This window comes from Rana temporaria, chromosome 9 (genome assembly GCF_905171775.1).
Source record: "Rana temporaria chromosome 9, aRanTem1.1, whole genome shotgun sequence".
NCBI classification, from domain to species: domain Eukaryota; kingdom Metazoa; phylum Chordata; class Amphibia; order Anura; family Ranidae; genus Rana; species Rana temporaria.
The window spans coordinates 29,561,783-29,582,041 of record NC_053497.1 but is presented as its reverse complement, the minus strand read 5'-3'; the positions used below and the strand labels follow the sequence as shown (position 1 = coordinate 29,582,041).

General features: G+C 44.3%; 1 protein-coding gene across 3 annotated transcripts in view; it reads right to left on the bottom strand.

Moving 5' to 3' along the window:
- PBX2 (PBX homeobox 2) overlaps nucleotides 1–14,378 on the bottom strand; it is a 77,407-nt gene extending 63,029 nt beyond the window's left edge. For 2 of the 3 annotated variants that reach the window (XM_040323038.1, XM_040323040.1), the window contains exon 1: nucleotides 13,861–14,378. In XM_040323038.1, coding sequence (XP_040178972.1) covers nucleotides 13,861–14,057 — 197 coding nt within the window. In that variant the 5' untranslated portion in view covers nucleotides 14,058–14,378. The remainder of the gene's footprint in view (nucleotides 1–13,860) is intronic. The other variant, XM_040323039.1, reaches the window with a different exon arrangement.
- Nucleotides 14,379–20,259: the final 5,881 nt, after the last annotated feature.

Sequence of the window (20,259 nt, the reverse complement as noted above, 5' to 3'; positions counted from 1 at the left end):
GCGCGAGTGGCGCGCTCTTTGGCAGGACTGAATAGAACGCACAAAAGATCTATTGTTCTCCGGAGAAAATACAGCACTAGGTGACCCGACTTCTTAAAGGGCCAGTACAGTGACTCAAAGATTACTCAGTTGAGCGTTCACCGCGCCTTTTACCTGAATGGAGTTTTGGAAGGTGACTTGTTTATATTTTCACATGCTTCATATTTCTACGTCTGTCATATTACTACAAAGAACCACTAGAGGGAGAATCAAAGGATAGCTGTATATCACTTTATTTAAAAAAATGCTAAAAAAAAAAAATTCAACTTAAAAGCGGAGTCCCACCCAAAAGTGGAACTTCTGCTTATACGCTTCCGCCACCCCCCTCCGGTGCCACATTTGGGGGGGGGGGGACCTGTTTTTGACAGACCCACTCCTGGAGACAGGATCTCCTGGAAGTTTGCCCCCCCTCCTCCTTCTCCCGCCGCTGTGCCAATAAGAAAGCGGTAGTAGGGAATGCAGTAGGGAACCAGCTGTGAAGGCTTCACTGCTGGGTTCCCTTGCCAATAATTGCGGCGGCAGCACCCAGGGGTCGATCCGAAAAACGGCTGGGGGTGCCGACATCGCGGGCGCTCTAAACAAACAAGCAAGTGTCCTAATATGAAAAAAGGTCAGCAGGTACAGCATTTGTAGCTGCTGACTTCTAATTTTTTTAACCCAGGCTGGAACACCTCTCACTGAGCCCCATTTCATGGGGTCTGCATATTTTTGGGTCCTGTTAGCAGAGCCAGCTGCATGAAACCAGCGATCTTTCTGGCTGTCTGTAATAGTGATTGCTGGCCATTGTAAGCATTCAGCCTCCTGGCTGCCACCGAGCGGGGGCATTCAGCCTCGTGGACGCCACCGACAGAGGAGGGGGGGGGCTTTCAGCCTCCTGGATGCCTCTGACGGGGAGGGGGCACTCAGCCTCCTGGACCCAACCGACAGGGGGGGGAGCATTCAGCCTCCTGGACGCCACTAATGGGGGCATTCAGCCTCCTGGCTGCCACTAATGGGGGCATTCAGCCTCCTGGCTGCCACTAATGGGGGCATTCAGCCTCCTGGCTGCCACTAATGGGGGCATTCAGCCTCCTGGCTGCCACTAATGGGGGCATTCAGCCTCCTGGCTGCCACTAATGGGGGCATTCAGCCTCCTGGCTGCCACTAATGGGGGCATTCAGCCTCCTGGCTGCCACTAATGGGGGCATTCAGCCTCCTGGCCACCAACGTAAGTTGCATTCTACCCACTGACCTCCAGCAAGTTGATTTTAGCAGGTGTTACCCGAGATCTGAAAATGTAAAGGGTTCCTCAGGGGTAAAAGGTTGAGAAAGACTGCCCTGGCTCCTATATTTAGAAGTCTGAATGAAGTTGCAACACTGGAAGGGAGGGATGGTAGGAGACATGAGCCACCAGGTAGGTTAGTACATATCATTTGTAAGCAATCAACTCGGTCACTAAGTAGGGGACCAGGGCCGATCCTAGGTAGGGTGCACAAGGTGCATTGCACCCAGGCGCCGAACATCTAAAAGACCCTCCAACAGAAGCCCTCTCTGTGTCCATCCCTTCTCCAGGTCCCAATAAAGTACTCTGCTTCTCTTCCTGTATTTTGTTTATTGTTAAGAGATCATGTAAGGATCCCAGGTTAATGAAGACTTCTTAAGGGAGCATCTCTGAGTCATTGCCATAGAAACATTTGTAAAGGGGAGGAGTTAGTAAAAGGACGCCGCCAATGTGGGGGCGCCAGAAATATTTCTGCACCCAGGCTCCTGTGACCCTAGGATCGGCTCTGTAGGGGACTGACTACCTGTGTCAGCTTTTATTCTCTCGTTCCACAAGCACATCCTAATCGTGACCCAAGTCATTTTGTTTGGAGAAGCTTTGATTTAGGGAACACAATTTCCTAGTACATAAAAGAAAATATAGTTTCAGAGAAGGTCATTTTCTAGCAAATAAAAGTTAATAGTAGAAACCTTCTAGGTCTAAATCTTCGGAAGGCTTTTGCTTTTAAAAATGTAAAATGTTTGACCCGATCACTTTAAGGTTGGCATTAGAGGCCACTTACCAAGCGTGTTTATGCCAACAAAGAAGGAGAGAATCATGGAAACCTCCAAATAGTGGCTTGTTTTATGGTGAAACCTTAAAAGGGGTTGTAAAGGTTTGTTTTTTATTTTCTACATAGGCTCCTTTAAGCTAGTGCATTGTTGGTTCACTTACCTTTTCCTTCAATTTCCCTTCTACATTTTTTGCCTGAATTTCTCACTTCCTGTTCCTCCTCAGTAAGCTTGCCCCCATCATCCGAGCTGTTCTGGCTGGGGGTTAGTCGGCGTGCTCGCCCCTCTCCCTTGGGACTACATCCCTGCAGGGAGACGCAACCTCCAACCGACCTTTGACCCTTATGCCCCGTACACACAATCGGAATTTCTGATGGAAAAAGTCAGACGGACTTTTTTCATCAGAAATTCTGACCGTGTGTATCCCCCATCGGAAATTCCGTTGGAGTTTAGATAGAGAACATGTTCTCTTTTACCCCGTCGGAATTCCAATGTGATTTTGGTCAGACAAAGGTCCAACCATGTGTACGGGGCTTAAGTGCATCACAACTTAGAGACTGTCCCCACCCTGAAACCCCTACCTTCCCCAGATCCCGCTCCGTTTGTAGAAAAGGGGCAAAAACAATTTGGCGAGAACGTCGACTAACCCCCAGCCTTATCAACATGGGGACAGGGTGTTTTGGGGTGGGGGGGGCCTGCCCCAGAGCACCCACCCCCCCCCCCCATGTTGAGGGCATGCGGCCCAGTACGACTCAGGAGGGGGGGGGGGGCGCTCGCTCGTCCCCACTCCTTTCCTGACCGGCCGGGCGGTGTGCTTGGATATGGGTCTGGTATGGATTGTGGGGGAACCTCCACGCTGTTTTTTTGGCATAGGGGTTCTCCTTACAATCCATACCAGACCTAAGAGCCTGGTATGCCCCATGAGGGGGGAACCCATGCCAGTTTTTTATTTAAAACTTGGCGTGGAGTTCCCCCTCATGATTCATACCAAACGCCACGGCTAGAATTGGGGGGAATCCAAGTCGGATCCCCGTCGCTTCTATGTCGCGCTCGCTGGAATGTGCATTTCCTATTCCAGCGAGTGCGAGATGTCGGCACCCTGGCGCCGAGAATCAGCGCGATGCCGTCGTGCTGGAAACACAATATCGCAGTCCAGTCACCTACTGTATGTACCCTGCATTTATCCAGATGCGGAAAAATACAGGTTGCCGGACATTGTACAAACCAGCCCTAGCAGAACGAGCATTTGCTGCCCTATGCATATTTTTCCCTTTTTGGGGGACGAGCTTCTCACGATTTTTAAAGTCATGTTTAGGCGCAACTGCAGTGTCTTTCGTATGTCAAAAATGTCATTTGCAAGGATTGTCACCCAATTTGGATTCGCAAGCAGAATCATTACGATTCTGCCTGCAATTCAAAATCACGAAGTGTGAAGTGGAGCTTAAAGCAGGATACACACTATACAATTTTATGTCGATTTTTTTAACTTCAGATTTACCAGAACCATATAATATGAGGTCAAACCTTAAGAGTTTCAATTTGGATGCAATCAGGCAGGCCCTTGCACTACATGGGTTTTGGTAAATCAGACAACAAAATTTGCATAGTGTGTATGGGGTCTTAGGCTGGCCATACAGTATACAATTTTCTTTTAGATTTAATAAAACCATGAAATATGAGGTCAAACCTAAACAGTTTCAATGTGTATGGAATCAGGCAGGCCCTTGTACTACATAGTAGAGCTGCACAATTAATCATTTAAAAAAATCGCGCTCTCGATTCAACCCCCCTGATGATCTCCAATGCAGAGTTTGACGATTCTTTCATATAAGTAGAGAGACTTTATCCGCTCACTCAGCTGTCAAAAGAAAATATCCGGGCAGTCTGCCAAGTTCTTAACAGGAAACATTGTAACTAATGCTTCCTTCTCAAGGGACTTCTGCTATGTAAAAAAAAAAAAAAAATGGGCAGTCTGCCAAGTTTGTAACAACATAAAACATTGTAACTAACTTCCTTCTTAGGCAAACTTCTGTGTGTAAATGCAGGGAGTTTAAAGTGGTAGTAAACTCTTTACTAACACTTTTACCTACAGGTAAGCCTACAATAAGGCTTACCTGTAGGTATAGAGAATATCTCCTAAACTTGTACGGTTTAGGAGATATTCCCCTCGCAATGCGCCGCTGATTGCAACGGCGCATGCGCAGCAGGGATCCTCGGCGATAGGCCCGGCAGCCGTGGGACCATGCCGGAATGAAGTCTCGCATGCGCGGGAGTGACGACATCGCCGCTCCAGCCAATCACAGCGCTGGATCGGCGCTACCCGGAAGAAACGCAGAGGCAAGATGACATCTCCCTCGGCGTGGACCAGGTTAGTTCTCCACACCTCGTTCCAAGGTAAGTATTTCATAATGAGCTAGTATGCCTTTTGCCTTTCAGGTGTTAAAAAAAAAAAAAACTTGTTGCGGGTATACAACCGCTTTAACCACTTAAAGTCCAAATCTTTTTCCGACACTTGTTTAAGTTAAAAAATCAATATTTTTTGCTCGAAAATTACTTGGAACCCCCAAACAGTATGTATATATATATATATATATATATATATATATATATATATATATATATATATATATATATTAGCAGAGACTCTAGGGAATAAAATGGCAATTGCTGCAATATTTTATGTCACACTGTATTTGCCCAGTGGTCTTTAAAATGCAAATTTTATATATATATATATATATATATATGTATATATATATATATATATATATATATTTTCTCTCATTCTATCCGCCTCCCTTCCTTTTTTTTTTATTGGTGTGTGTATGTGTATGTGTATGTGTGTATATATATATATATATATATATATATATATATATATATATACACATATATATATATATACACATATATACATATATATATATATATATATATATATATATATATATATATATATATATATATATATATATATATATATATATATATATATATATATATATATACATACATACATACACACACACACACACACACACACACACACACACATACACGCCAATAAAAACACACCAATAAAAAAAAAAAAAAAAAAAAAAGGAAGGGAGGCGTATAGAATGAGAATATATATATATATATATATATATATATATATATATATATATATATATAAAAATCTCCACACAAAAACACAGGACTATAAACACACACATAAAGAACACCACATACTGTACACGACATACACCCATTCATAATACAACACTCATTTACATCTCATTATGTCCTTTGAGAGCCATATCAATTCATTTAAAATGCTAATTGATATAATTACATGACACTGCTGTGCAGATAAACTTCCACTTGCTAAAAGTTCAAAAAACTTTTTCGCACTTTAATGGGGGTAAACAGCACATTTAAAGTGCAAATAAACATAATAAAAAAAAAAAAAAGCCTCAATGCACTTCATTTACTGGCAAATGGAGCCGATTTGAATAATGCCCTTTAAATGCAATTAGACCTTTACCGCAAGTGAAATGAGGAGGTATTGTGTCATGTAATGGCCTGGAGAAAGGTGGATGATAAGGGCTATTTAATGACATCGGTTGAAGGATGAGAGCCCTGCAGCAAACACAAGTGTCAACATGCTTAAAAAAGGGACATGCTGGAAGTTGTAGTTCAAGAATAACGAGAAGGAAGTTACCTTGTCTCGTTCAATTAAAGGCAGAAACTTTGTGTATAATATATATATATATATATATATATATATATATATATATATATATATATATATATATATATATATATATACATATACACACACACATATATATATACACATATATATACACACACACACACACACACACACACACACACACGATTTGTATAGTGCCAACAGTGCCTAAAAAAAAAGAAAAGGTAGTGCAGCAGTGCACATGGGGCCTTATGCCCGGTACACACGATCCGATTATTGGATGAATGATCGTCCGTTTTTTTTTTTTTGGTATGCTAATCTCACGTCGAATCTGACGAGTTAACTGAAGTCACGAAAATTCTCTTACGACAGAATAAAAAAACGTAAGTGACGTCATGTGTTGTAATGCATTTTCAAACGACAGCTGTACTGATTAAACGAAAATCGTACGGAAAAAAAATCCGTGCATGTCCGATGGAATAAAATCGGATGAACTGTCCTGACCGGCTCACGGAAGCTATGTACTAACGATCCGATTATCGTACGATCGTTTAGAAAGCGGCATTTTTTGTACGATTTTCGGATCGTGTGTACGGGGCCATAAGAGCTTACAATCTAAGAAAGAGGGTCAATTGATACAAAAAGGTAATAGCTGTGGGGAGATTGACATAGAATAGCACATATTGAATGTTATAAATGGTACATGTGTATAGATATAAAATCTCTCTCCCCCCAAATTTAAAAACTTTAAGACTAAAAATGAAGGGCCAGATTCTCAAAGAGTTACGCCAGCGTATCAGTAGATACGCCGGCGTAACTCCGAATCTAAGCCCGTCGTATGTTTAAGTGTATTCTCAAACTGAGATACACTTGAACATGCCTAAGATACGACGGCCTGCGCCGTCGTATCTTAGGGTGCAATATTTACGCTGGCCGCTAGGTTGCGCTTCCATTGCGGTCGGCGTAGAATATGCAAATGAGTCGTTACGCCGATTCGCGAACGTACGCTTGCCCGTCGCAGTAAATTTACGCCGTTTCCGTAAAAGATACGTGGCGTAAAGAGAAAGCTGCCCCCTAGGTGGGGTAGCCAATGTTAAGTATGGCCGCCGTTCCCGCGTCAAAATTTGAAAATTTTACATCGTTTGCGTAAGTCGTCCGTGAATGGCGATGGACGCCATTTACATTCACGTCGAAACCAGTGACGTCCTTGCGACGTCATTTAGCGCAATGCACATCGGGAAATTTTAGGGAAGGCGCATGCGCAGTACGATCGGCGCGGGAGCGCGCCTAATTTAAATGATCCAGCCCCTTACCCGGATCATTTGAATTAGGCGGGCTTGCTCCGGAGGATTTACACTACGCCGCCGCAACTTTTACAGGTAAGTGCTTTGTGAATCAAGCACTTGCCCGTAAAACTTGCGGCGGCGTAATGCAAATGAGATACGTTACGCCGCCGCCGCAGAGATGCGGCGATCTACAAGAATCTGGCCCTAAATATTTTAAGTGCAGGCAGGCAGTATAGGGGAAATGATATTTTCCAACACACAGCTCACTTCCGGTCTAGTAACCCCATAGAGGGGGGGGGGGGGGGGGGGGGAGGGAAAAACTGTCACTTTTAAGCCTCCTGTAGCCTAAAATTGCAGCTAACAGAACAATGGGACTATATACCCTCCAAATGTCTCACCTCCTGTGACCATGTGCCTGTGTTTACACACATATATAGAAATTCTATTATCAGTACTAGAACACAGGGTCATGCTTCCGCATGGATCAACCTTCCTACATTAAGGGGGGGGGGGGGCTCACACGTTTTTCTTATAAATGGGGGCCGTCTAGCAATGTTGGCCCACTCGGCCCTTGTAGACATGACTGGGTCACTGAATTATAACAAGCACTAATACTTTATTTACAAATAAGGAAAAGTTGTGATCTTATCTTGGAAGAGAAAATAAACAAACAATGTACAGTACAAAAGAACGTATTTATAAATAATTATGTTGGGCGAAAATCCACAGGATTATCCAGCGATGGGAATTGCAAAGCAACATTCTATAGGTGAGCACACAATACAGGGGAAGAAATGTTCTATACGGTAGGTGAACACGCAATGCAGAACAAGCAATATTCTATAGGTGAGTAAACAGCATAGAGAAAGCAATGGTGTATAGGTGAGAACATAATACATGGATAGCAGATGAGCACACAATACAGGAGCAGCAACACCCTATGGGTGAGCAAATATAGGGGAAGGACCTATAGGGGAGCACACAATATAGGGGAAGGAATGCTCTATAGGTAAGCAAGGGCCTGTAGCTGAGCACACAATATAGGGGAAGCAAGGACCCATCAGGGCCATCTTTTCCATTGGGCACGCTGGGCAGTTGCCCAGGGGCCCCGCTTGCCTGGGGGGCCCCACCGTCTGCCCAGCAACCCCAGTAAAAAATTGTGGAGGCTGATGGGTTAGAACTGCCCATGCTCAGTTTGCGGAAATCACAGAGAAGATCCGGTCCTCCACGAGTGCGGGAGGTTGCTGATGTAAGGGGGGAGTGAATGAAAAAATGTAAGGGGGCACTGATATAAAGGTTCCCCCTCCTATATTAGTGACCCCCCTTACCTTAGTGTATTTACTCTACAGAAGGTGGTCTCTGGTCACCAGAGTGCCCCCCACATCAGAGTTCCCCTTTACATCAGAGTCTACAGGATTCCCCCTTACAATGCAAGGGGGAACTCAGTCTGCGGACCCTGATGTAAGTGGGAAAGAGAAAGCAGTGGACTCTGATATAAGGTGGTCTCTGGTCACCAGAGTCCTCCTCCACATCAGAGTTCCCCCCTTAGATCATGATCTGCAGCGTTCCCCTTTACATAAGAGTTCCCTGTCAATGTAAGGGGGAATCCTGCAGACTCTGATGTAAGAGGAAACTCTGTGCTGGCTGGCTTATAGTAACCTGACCTTCATGTCAACGAAGACATTTTTTTTTTTACTTTTGTTTAACTTAAACACATTGCTAATATCACTAGCTATATGTTTATAGTTTAAATACTGACATTTGCATTGTTCGGCACTGAAAACTGTAATTTTAGGTACTTTTTTTTGCAGTGGCAGTAAAAAATGTGGTTCTGCCAGTAAATTTTATGATTTTTGTCAGTAAATTCTCGTGCGTGATTGTGTAGACAGGGCCCCAGTGCACTGTATTGCCCGGGGGCCTATAATGCTCTTAAGATGACACTGGGACCCATAGATGAGCACACAATATAGAGGAAGGAAGGACCTATAGGTGAGCACACAATACAGGAGAAGCAACAATATAGGGGAAGGAATGTGTTATAGGTGAGCACACAATACAGGGGAAGCAAGGACCTATAGGTGAGCACACAATACAGGAGAAGCAACAATATAGGGGAAGGAATGTGTTATAGGTGAGCACACAATACAGGGGAAGCAATGAACTATAGGTGAGCACACAATACAGGGGAAGCAAAGACCTATAGGGTGAGCACACAATACAGGAGAAGCAAGGACCTATAGGGTGATCACACAATACAGGGGAAGCAAGGACCTATAGGGTGAGCACACAATACAGGAGAAGCAAGGACCTATAGGTAAGCACACAATATAGGAGAAGAAACAATATAGGGAAAGGAATGTGTTATAGGTGAGCAAACAATACAGGAGAAGCAAAGACCTATAGGTGAGCACACAATACAGGAGAAGCAAGGACCTATAGGTGATCACACAATACAGGGGAAGCAAGGACCTATAGGGTGAGCACACAATACAGGAGAAGCAAGGACCTATAGGGTGATCACACAATACAGGAGAAGCAAGGACCTATAGGTGATCACACAATACAGGGGAAGCAAAGACCTATAGGTGAGCACACAATACAGGGGAAGCAAGGACCTATAGGTGAGCACACAATACAGGGGAAGCAAGGACCTATAGGTGAGCACACAATATAGGAAAAGCAAGGACCTATAGGTGAGCACACAATATAGGAAAAGCAATGCTCTATAGGTGAGCACACCCATAACAAGGAATGTGTTATAGGTGAGCACACAATACGGGACAACAAGCTGAGAACACAACACAGGCTCCTGTGTATGCTTTACTTATAAATGGGGGCTTGTCTAGCAAAGTTGGGCCACTCAGCCTTTGTTTGTAGAGATGATTGGGTCACTGAATTAAAACAACAGGCACTAATAACTTATTTTTAAACAAAGTAAGTTTGGATCTTATCTAGAAAGTAAAAAAAAAAAATTATATATATATATATATATATATATATATATATATATATATATATATAATAATAATAATAATAATAATAATAATAATAATATGTACAAACGTTCATATTGTATTTATAAATAATTATGTTGGGTGAGCAGCCAAGAATCACCCAGGGATTGCTCTTGCAAAGCAATGTTCTATAGGTGGGAACACGAGACAGGAGAAGCAACAATCTATAGGGGAGCTCACAGTACGGGAAAAGCAATGTTCTATGGGTACAGGGAAAGCAATGTTCTATGGGTGCACACAGTACGGGGAAAGAAATGTTCTATGGGTGCACACAGTACGGGGAAAGAAATGTTCTATGGGTGCACACAGTACGGGGAAAGCAATGTTCTATGGGTACAGGGAAAGCAATGTTCTATGGGTGCACACAGTACAGGGAAAGCAATGTTCTATGGGAGCACACAGTACAGGGAAAGCAATGTTCTATGGGTGCACACAGTACGGGGAAAGAAATGTTCTATGGGTGCACACAGTACGGGAAAAGCAATGTTCTATGGGTACAGGGAAAGCAATGTTCTATGGGTGCACACAGTACGGGAAAAGCAATGTTCTATGGGTGCACACAGTATGGGGAAAGCAATGTTCTATGGGTGCACACAGTACGGGAAAAGCAATGTTCTATGGGTACAGGGAAAGCAATGTTCTATGGGTGCACACAATACGGGGAAAGCAATGTTCTATGGGTGCACACAGTATGGGGAAAGCAATGTTCTATGGGTGCACACAATACGGGGAAAGCAATGTTCTATGGGTGCACACAGTACGGGGAAAGAAATGTTCTATGGGTGCACACAGTACGGGGAAAGAAATGTTCTATGGGTGCACACAGTACGGGGAAAGCAATGTTCTATGGGTACAGGGAAAGCAATGTTCTATGGGTGCACACAGTACAGGGAAAGCAATGTTCTATGGGAGCACACAGTACAGGGAAAGCAATGTTCTATGGGTGCACACAGTACGGGGAAAGAAATGTTCTATGGGTGCACACAGTACGGGAAAAGCAATGTTCTATGGGTACAGGGAAAGCAATGTTCTATGGGTACAGGGAAAGCAATGTTCTATGGGTGCACACAGTACGGGAAAAGCAATGTTCTATGGGTGCACACAGTATGGGGAAAGCAATGTTCTATGGGTGCACACAGTACGGGAAAAGCAATGTTCTATGGGTACAGGGAAAGCAATGTTCTATGGGTGCACACAATACGGGGAAAGCAATGTTCTATGGGTGCACACAGTATGGGGAAAGCAATGTTCTATGGGTGCACACAATACGGGGAAAGCAATGTTCTATGGGTGCACACAGTACGGGGAAAGAAATGTTCTATGGGTGCACACAGTACGGGGAAAGAAATGTTCTATGGGTGCACACAGTACGGGGAAAGCAATGTTCTATAGGTGCACACAGTACGGGGAAAGCAATGTTCTATAGGTGCACACAGTACGGGGAAAGCAATGTTCTATAGGTGCACACAGTACGGGGAAAGCAATGTTCTATGGGTGCACACAGTACGGGGAAAGCAATGTTCTATGGGTACAGGGAAAGCAATGTTCTATGGGTACAGGGAAAGCAAATGTTCTATGGGTGCACACAGTATAGGAGAATCTATGTTCTATAAGCGAACACTTAATACAGGGAAAGCGATACTTTATAGGTGAGCACACAATAGAGGCCTAGCAATGTTCTATAGCTGTACACTTAGGAAAAGCAGCACACTAATATTACAGGGGAAGCAACATTGATTAGGTAAACACACATTTCAGGAAAAGCAACATTCTATAGGTGGTCACACAATACAGAAGAAGTTCTGTAGGTGTACATTCAATACAGGGAAAGCAATGCTATATACATACTGTAGAATAATAATAATATTATAGTAGAGCACACAATAGAGGCCTAGCAATGTTCTATAGGTGAGCATGTATTACAGGGGAAGCAACGTTGGAATGGTGAACACTTATTACAGGGAAAGCAAAGTTCTATGAATGAACACTCACTACAGGGGGAGAAATGTTCTATAGGTGAGCACACGATAGAGGCCTTGCAACGTTCTATAGGTGAGCACACGATAGATGCCTTGCAATGTTCTATAGGTGAGCACACGATAGATGCCTTGCAATGTTCTATAGGTGAGCACACGATAGAGGCCTTGCAATGTTCTATAGGTGAGCACACGATAGAGGCCTTGCAATGTTCTATAGGTGAGCACACGATAGAGGCCTTGCAACGTTCTATAGGTGAGCACACGATAGAGGCCTTGCAACGTTCTATAGGTGAGCACACGATAGATGCCTTGCAATGTTCTATAGGTGAGCACACGATAGAGGCCTTGCAACGTTCTATAGGTGAGCACACGATAGAGGCCTTGCAACGTTCTATAGGTGAGCACACGATAGAGGCCTTGCAACGTTCTATAGGTGAGCACACGATAGAGGCCTTGCAACGTTCTATAGGTGAGCACACAATCGAGGCCTTGCAGTGTTCTATAGGTGAACACACAATCGAGGCCTTGCAATGTTCTATAGGTGAGCACACAATCGAGGCCTTGCAACGTTCTATAGGTGAGCACACAATCAAGGCCTTGCAATGTTCTATAGGTGAACACACAATCAAGGCCTTGCAACGTTCTATAGGTGAACACAGTACAGGAAAAGCAATGCTCTGTAGAGGAGCACAAAATACAGAACAAGGAATGTATTTTAGGTGTTCACACAGTACAGAGAAAGCAATGTCCTATAGGGGAGTACAATACACAGACCCCAATATATACCTTGTGTGTCATGGAGATTAGTCAGCAAAGTAGCCTTTGTTTGGAGAGATGATTCCATAACTCAACACTAATCATTTATTTTACGCATTAAAAAAAAAGTTTTGGAGAACACAATGAAGAAAAACTTGTGTGATCAATCTTAGCACCATGTCCCAACATTCAAAAGATCTATAAAAGTAAAAAAAAAAAAAAAATACCTGCTGGGATTTTTTAGGATGCCAAGAAAATATATTTTTGGAGAGTCAAAATTATATATATATATATATATATATATATATATATATATATATATATATATATATACACACACACAAACACTTTTTGACTTTAGATATATCGATGATGTTATCCATTCTGTGGTGTGTGACTCTTGGTGATTCTATGGGCCAGCATTCGCCACATTTACTGGTCTTGTGCTGCTTTTTCATTTATTATGACTTTTCTTTATAATATATACTTTTAACGGTTTTTGTGTTACATACATTATATATATATATATATATATATATATATATATATATATATATATATATATATATATATATATATATATATATATATATATATATATATAATGTATTGAAAAAAATATATTTTTTATCCTATTGATTATCTTTAAATAGAACCTTCTTTGCACCCCAGAGGTCCTGGCAATTATTTTATGACTTTACAAAGTTTTGATCTCATTTAGGAACTAAAAAAAAAAAACAACAACATGGGCACAAAAGTTTAGGATTGATTTTATATTTATATAAATAATCTTGAAAGATAAAGATTCTCAGCGCCCCAGAAGTTCCGCCGGGGCATTTATGGACATTAAAAAGTTTTGATCTTATTTTAGGAACTTAAAAGAAAATAAAATGTAGAAAAGTTTAAAAAGTATTCAAACATGTATTCTCCTGGTTGAGCGGCCACAGATGGGAAGCCGCGCTCTATAGGCGATCACACAATAAATATGTATATTGTAGATGTATATTTATACAGGCCTCACCCCCCCCCCCCCCCCTACACCCCCCTCCTGTACTCACTTTGCTTGAGCTTCATCCAGGCTCTGGTCTGTAATGGTCATGATCTGCTGTAAAATATCACCAATGTCTTGTTTCCTGGGCTCCCCATTGTCTGAGGAGTTGTCATGCATGGGGTGGGGGGTGAGGGGCCCCCCATGAATTGGGAGCCCTGGAATGCCGACCCCCCTGGCCTGGAGTAGCCTGCCTTGCTCATCCATGGTGGGCTGATCTCTCTCACTGTCCTTTCCTGACGATCTGTTTTCCTTTCTGATCTCCAAGTCAGCCTTGTCCTTCAATCCCTACAACTCCTCCGATCCCTCCTCCTCCTCCTCCTATTCCGATCCCTTCCTCCACAAGTCCTTCACACACACACACTGTGTCCTGCAAGTCCTACAGGCACTGGGATCTTCTCCTGGCTGGATGGGGCATGTTGGGGGAGGGCAGTCAGGGGGGTGACCCCGCTTTCTGGGGATCCAGGCTCCGGAGGCGATGGAGGAAGAGGCTGGGGGGAGAAAGAGGAGTGTGTAATGGTGAGGAGGAGGAGGAGGAGGAGAGGGGGAGGGGAGGAGGAATGTGGATCTGCTGCCTCTCCCCTCCCTGGGATTCATCATCATCACAGCTCTCTGCTGCCTCCCCACTGCCATCTCCATACACACACCCCCGGGAGATACTCTGCAACAATGTAACTACTACTACTCCTCACTGCCATCTCCATACACACACCCCCGGGAGACACTCTGCAACAATGTAACCACTACTACTCACTGCCATCTCCATACACACACCCCCGGGAGATACACTCTGCAACAATGTAACCACTACTACTCACTGCCATCTCCATACACACACCCCTCCCCGGGAGATACTCTGCAACAATGTAACTACTACTACTCACTGCCATCTCCATACACACACCCCCGGGAGATACACCACTCTGCAACAATGTAACCACTACTACTCACTGCCATCTCCATACACACACCCCCGGGAGATACACTCTGCAACAATGTAACTACTACTACTCACTACCATCTCCATACACACACCCCCGGGAGACACTCTGCAACAATGTAACTACTCCTCACTGTCATCTCCATACACACACCCCCGGGAGACACTCTGCAACAATGTAACTACTCCTCACTGTCATCTCCATACACACACCCCCGGGAGACACTCTGCAACAATGTAACTACTACTACTCACTGCCATCTCCATACACACACCCCCGGGAGATACACCACTCTGCAACAATGTAACTACTACTACTTCTACTACTCCTCACTGCCATCTCCATACACACACCCCCGGGAGATACACCACTCTGCAACAATGTAACTACTACTACTTCTACTACTACTCACTGCCATCTCCATACACACACCCCTCCCCGGGAGATACTCTGCAACAATGTAACTACTACTACTACCCACTGCCATCTCCATACACACACCCCCGGGAGACACCGCAACAATGTAACTACTACTCCTCACTGCCATCTCCATACACACACCCCTCCCCGGGAGATACTCTGCAACAATGTAACTACTACTACTACCCACTGCCATCTCCATACACACACCCCCGGGAGACACCGCAACAATGTAACTACTACTCCTCACTGCCATCTCCATACACACACCTCCCCGGGAGACACTCTGCAACAATGTAACTACTACTACTACTCACTGCCATCTCCATACACACACCCCCGGGAGATACACTCTGCAACAATGTAACTACTACTACTCACTGCCATCTCCATACACACACCTCCGGGAGACACTGCAACAATGTAACTACTCCTCACTGCCATCTCCATACACACACCTCTCCCCGGGAGACACTCTGCAACAATGTAACTACTACTCCTCACTGCCATCTCCATACACACACCCCCCCGGGAGACACTCTGCAACAATGTAACTACTACTACTTCTACTACTCCTCACTGCCATCTCCATACACACTAGACATGTGCACAGCAAAAATTTTCGTTTATTTCTGTTTTCGTTTCTGTTCGTTTATCGTGATTCGTAACGAGTCGTAATTCCGTAAGACGTTAGTTATCGTATTCGTACTCTTTAGTATTTTCGTAACACTCTTTTTTTTCCGTTTCCGTTTTTTTCTGTTAGTTTATTTTTCGTTGAATCGAGATTCGTATTTTCGTTATATTTTGTATTCTGCCGCGTTCGTATTTTTAAAATGATTTTCTTCGTTTTTACGTTGGTTTAATTTCCGTTGTTTTGCTATTCGTATTTACATTATATTTTCCATCATGCCGCATTCGTATTTTCGTAAAGAAATATATTTTCGTCGCTTTATGCTCATTCGTATTTTCGTGTCTAATTTCCTTTGATTGTAAAAACGTACTTTTGTAGATTTTATCGCATTCGTAATTCTGTTAGAATACATTTTACGTTTATTCGACACACTACTCGTCGTAATTTTGTAATTCGTACTTTACTGTGATTGACTTGACTGTCTTAGTTAGCACACACACCCTGTCTAGAAGGAAGTCTGATGTAGAAGAAAACTAAAATATGTCAGATATTACAAATACAAATCTAGAAAGTAGATGCACTGCAGTCTAACACAGAAAAAGACACAAGGAGCCAGGAGGTAATGAGAAAGAAGCTCATTGGGGGAAGGAACAAACCTCTTCAGAGGAAAGGGACAGCGCTCAGTGGCTATTGGTCAATGTCCAGAAATATTTCAGTACTAACGAAAGCTAATTTACATTATTTCGTATTTTCGTTGTTTTCATTTCCGATTTCCGAAGATTCGTAATTTTTTTTTTTTTGGTTTCGGTATTTTCGTTGTTTCTATGTTTTCGTTTCTTTCTTCTTTCGTATCTTCGTTGTTTTCCATATTCGTTATTTTGAAAATATCGTTATTCGTTATTAATTGTGCTAAACCGTTCATTAGTATGTTAACGAATCAACTAAAATAACGAAAATTTACGGAAAACTTATGCGTAACTTAAAAAATTGCACATGCCTAATTTACACACACCTCCCCGGGAGACACACTCTGCAACAATGTAACTACTACTACTACTCACTGCCATCTCCATACACACACCCCTCCTCGGGAGATACTCTGCAACAATGTAACTTCTACTACTACTCACTGCCATCTCCATACACACACCCCTCCTCGGGAGATACTCTGCAACAATGTAACTTCTACTACTACTCACTGCCATCTCCATACACACACCCCTCCTCGGGAGATACTCTGCAACAATGTAACTTCTACTACTACTCACTGCCATCTCCATACACACACCCCTCCTCGGGAGATACTCTGCAACAATGTAACTTCTACTACTACTCACTGCCATCTCCATACACACACCCCCGGGAGACACTCTGCAACAATGTAACTACTACTCCTCACTGCCATCTCCATACACACACCCCCAGGAGACACTCTGCAACAATGTAACTACTACTACTCACTGCCATCTCCATACACACACACCTCCCCGGGAGACACTCTGCAACAATGTAACTACTACTACTACTACTACTCCTCACTGCCATCTCCATACACACACCTCCCCGGGAGACACACTCTGCAACAATGTAACTACTACAGTAAATCAGTGGCGGCTGGTGCTCAACATTTTTGGGGGGGGGGGGGGGCGCAAACGAAAAAACAAACAAAAAAACAAATTGTGGAAAATGGGAAGAAAGGGGATAAATTACGGGGCATATATGTAGGTAGTAATGGTGAGAAAGAACAATGTCTTATGTAAAAAATTACAAAAATAGTTTTATTCAATACATAGAAATATACAAAAAAATGATTTGAATCATAGGTTTTCACATGAATATTTTTTTGTATATTTCTATGTATTGAATAAAACTATTTTTGTAATTTTTTACATAAGACATTGTTCTTTCTCATCATTACTACCTACATATATGCCCCGTAATTTATCCCCTTTCTTCCCATTTTTCCACAGTTTGAATATTACTTGGGATTAGGTGCCTTATTATACGGGTGATTCTACAAGTGTCGGGACTACAAAAAATCTCAAACAAAAAAACAATTGCAGCCTTACTGTGCCCATCAAACGCAGCCACTGTGCCATCAATTGTCACCACTGTGCCATGCCATCAAATGCAGCCACTGTGCCATCAATTGTCACCACTGTGCCATGCCATCAAATGCAGTCACTGTGCCATGCCATCAAACGCAGCCACTGTGCCATCAATTGTCACCACTGTGCCATCAAATGCAGTCACTGTGCCATCAATTGTCACCACTGTACCATGCCATCAAACGCAAGCACTGTACCATGCCATCAAACGCAGCCACTGTGCCATCAATTTTCGCCACTGTGCCCTTTAATTGTCACCACTGTGCCCTTTAATTGTCGCTACTGTGTCAATTGTCGCCACTGTGCCTTTTAATTGTCACCACTGTGCCCTTTAATTGTCGCCACTGTGCCAATTTATTCCACTGTGCCCTTTAATTGTCGCCACTGTGCCCATTGAAGCCACTGTGCCCTTTAATTGTCGCCACTGTGCCCATTGTCACCACTGTGCCATTGATGCCACTGTGCCCTTTAATAATTGTCGCCACTGTGCCCATTGTCGCCACTGTGCCATTGATGCCACTGTGCCCTTTAATAATTGTCGCCACTGTGCCCATTGTCGCCGCTGTGCCCTGTAAAATGCCCCTCCCCCCGCCCGGCACTTACCTTTCTGGGGGTTAGCCATCCTCCTTCCACGTCCCTCGATGTCTTCTCCCGCCCTCGATGACGCTTCAGAAAATCAGCCAATTGATGCCACTGTGCCCTTTAATTGTCGCCACTGTGCCCTTTGTCGCCACTGTGCCCATTGTCGCCACTGTGCCCATTGTCGCCGCTGTGCCCAGTATAATGCCCCTTCCACCGCCCGGCACTTACCTTTCTGGGGGTTAGCCATCCTCCTTCCACGTCCCTCGATGTCTTCTCCCACCCTCGATGACGCTTCAGCCAATCAGGTTACCGGTAACCAGAACCGGTGAACCTGATTGGCTGAGACGCCTGTCAGTCTTATCTAAGGAACGCACCCCCCGTACGTCCCTTAGATAAGCATTCGGAAGCCGTTTACAGCCTGAGGGCTGTACTTGGAAAGCCTGCTCGGGTCACCAGCCCCGCACTTTCCCCATGCAGGTCACAGGCAGCGGCTTCCTCGGGGCGGTGGGCAGCGACTTCCCCTGTGTCTCCTCCTCCTCGGCATAACACAGCCTCCACCGCGCATCTCCCCCCCTCCTCCTACTCGGTGGCCAATAGGATCACTTCTCCTCTCGGCCAATCGGGTGTTGAGTCTCAGGGTGGGTGGGCTCAGGGCGCAGTGCTCTGTGCCCCCAGCCCACCCTTTTTTATGCCAATTAGAGCCTCATTGCTTCTAAAAAAAAAAAAAAACATTGGAATCCATGCATCAGGCGCCCTGCATGTAGATTAGGGGCCGGGCGCATGGATTAGGGGGAGGGCACCCTTTATGGACGGGCAGCCACTGTGGAACAGGGAAGCGTCCTTATAGTACGTATAGTACGTATTTGTCGCTGCTGACTTTACATTTTTTACATACAGGCTGGACCTCCTTTTTAATCCCATTAAAGAAAAATTCCTCTGGATTTGTGAAGAAGACTTCAGGGCGCCCCAGAAAGTCCAGCAAGCGCCAGGACTGTCTTCTACAGGTGATTCAGCTGCGGGATCGGGGCACCCCCAGTGCAGAGCTTGCTCAGGAATGGCAGCAGGCAGGTGTGAGGGCATGGGCACACACAGTGAGGAGGAGACTTTAGGAGGATGGCCTGGTGTCAAGGGCAGCAAAGAAGCCACTTCTCTCCAGGAAAAAGAAACAGACCAGTGGCGGCTGGTGCTTCAAATTTTTTGGAGGGGTGCAAACAAACTGACAAAAAAAAAACATCAATTGCAACCACTGTGCCCATCAAACACAGCCAGTTTGTCCCCTCAGATACAGCCAGTTTGTCCCCCCAAATACAGCCAGTTTGTCCCCCCCAATTTCCACCAGTTTGTCCCCCCAATTTCCGCCAGTTTGTCCCCCCATTTTCCGCCAGTTTGTGCCCCCAATTGCAGCCAGTTTGTCCCCCCATTTTCCACCAGTTTGTGCCCCCAATTGCCGCCAGTCTGTCCCCCCCAATTGCAGCCAGTTTGTGCCCCCAAATGCAGTCAGTTTTTCCCCCCAATTTCCGCCAGTTTGTGCCCCCAATTTCTGCCAGTTTGTCCCGCCAATTTCTGCCAGTTTGTGCCCCCAATTTCTGCCAGTTTGTCCCCCCAATTTCTGCCAGTTTGTGCCCCCAATTGCAGCCAGTTTTTCCGACCAATTTCCGCCAGTTTGTGCTCCCAATTTCCGCCAGTTTGTCCCCCCATTTTCCACCAGTTTGTGCCCCCAATTGCCA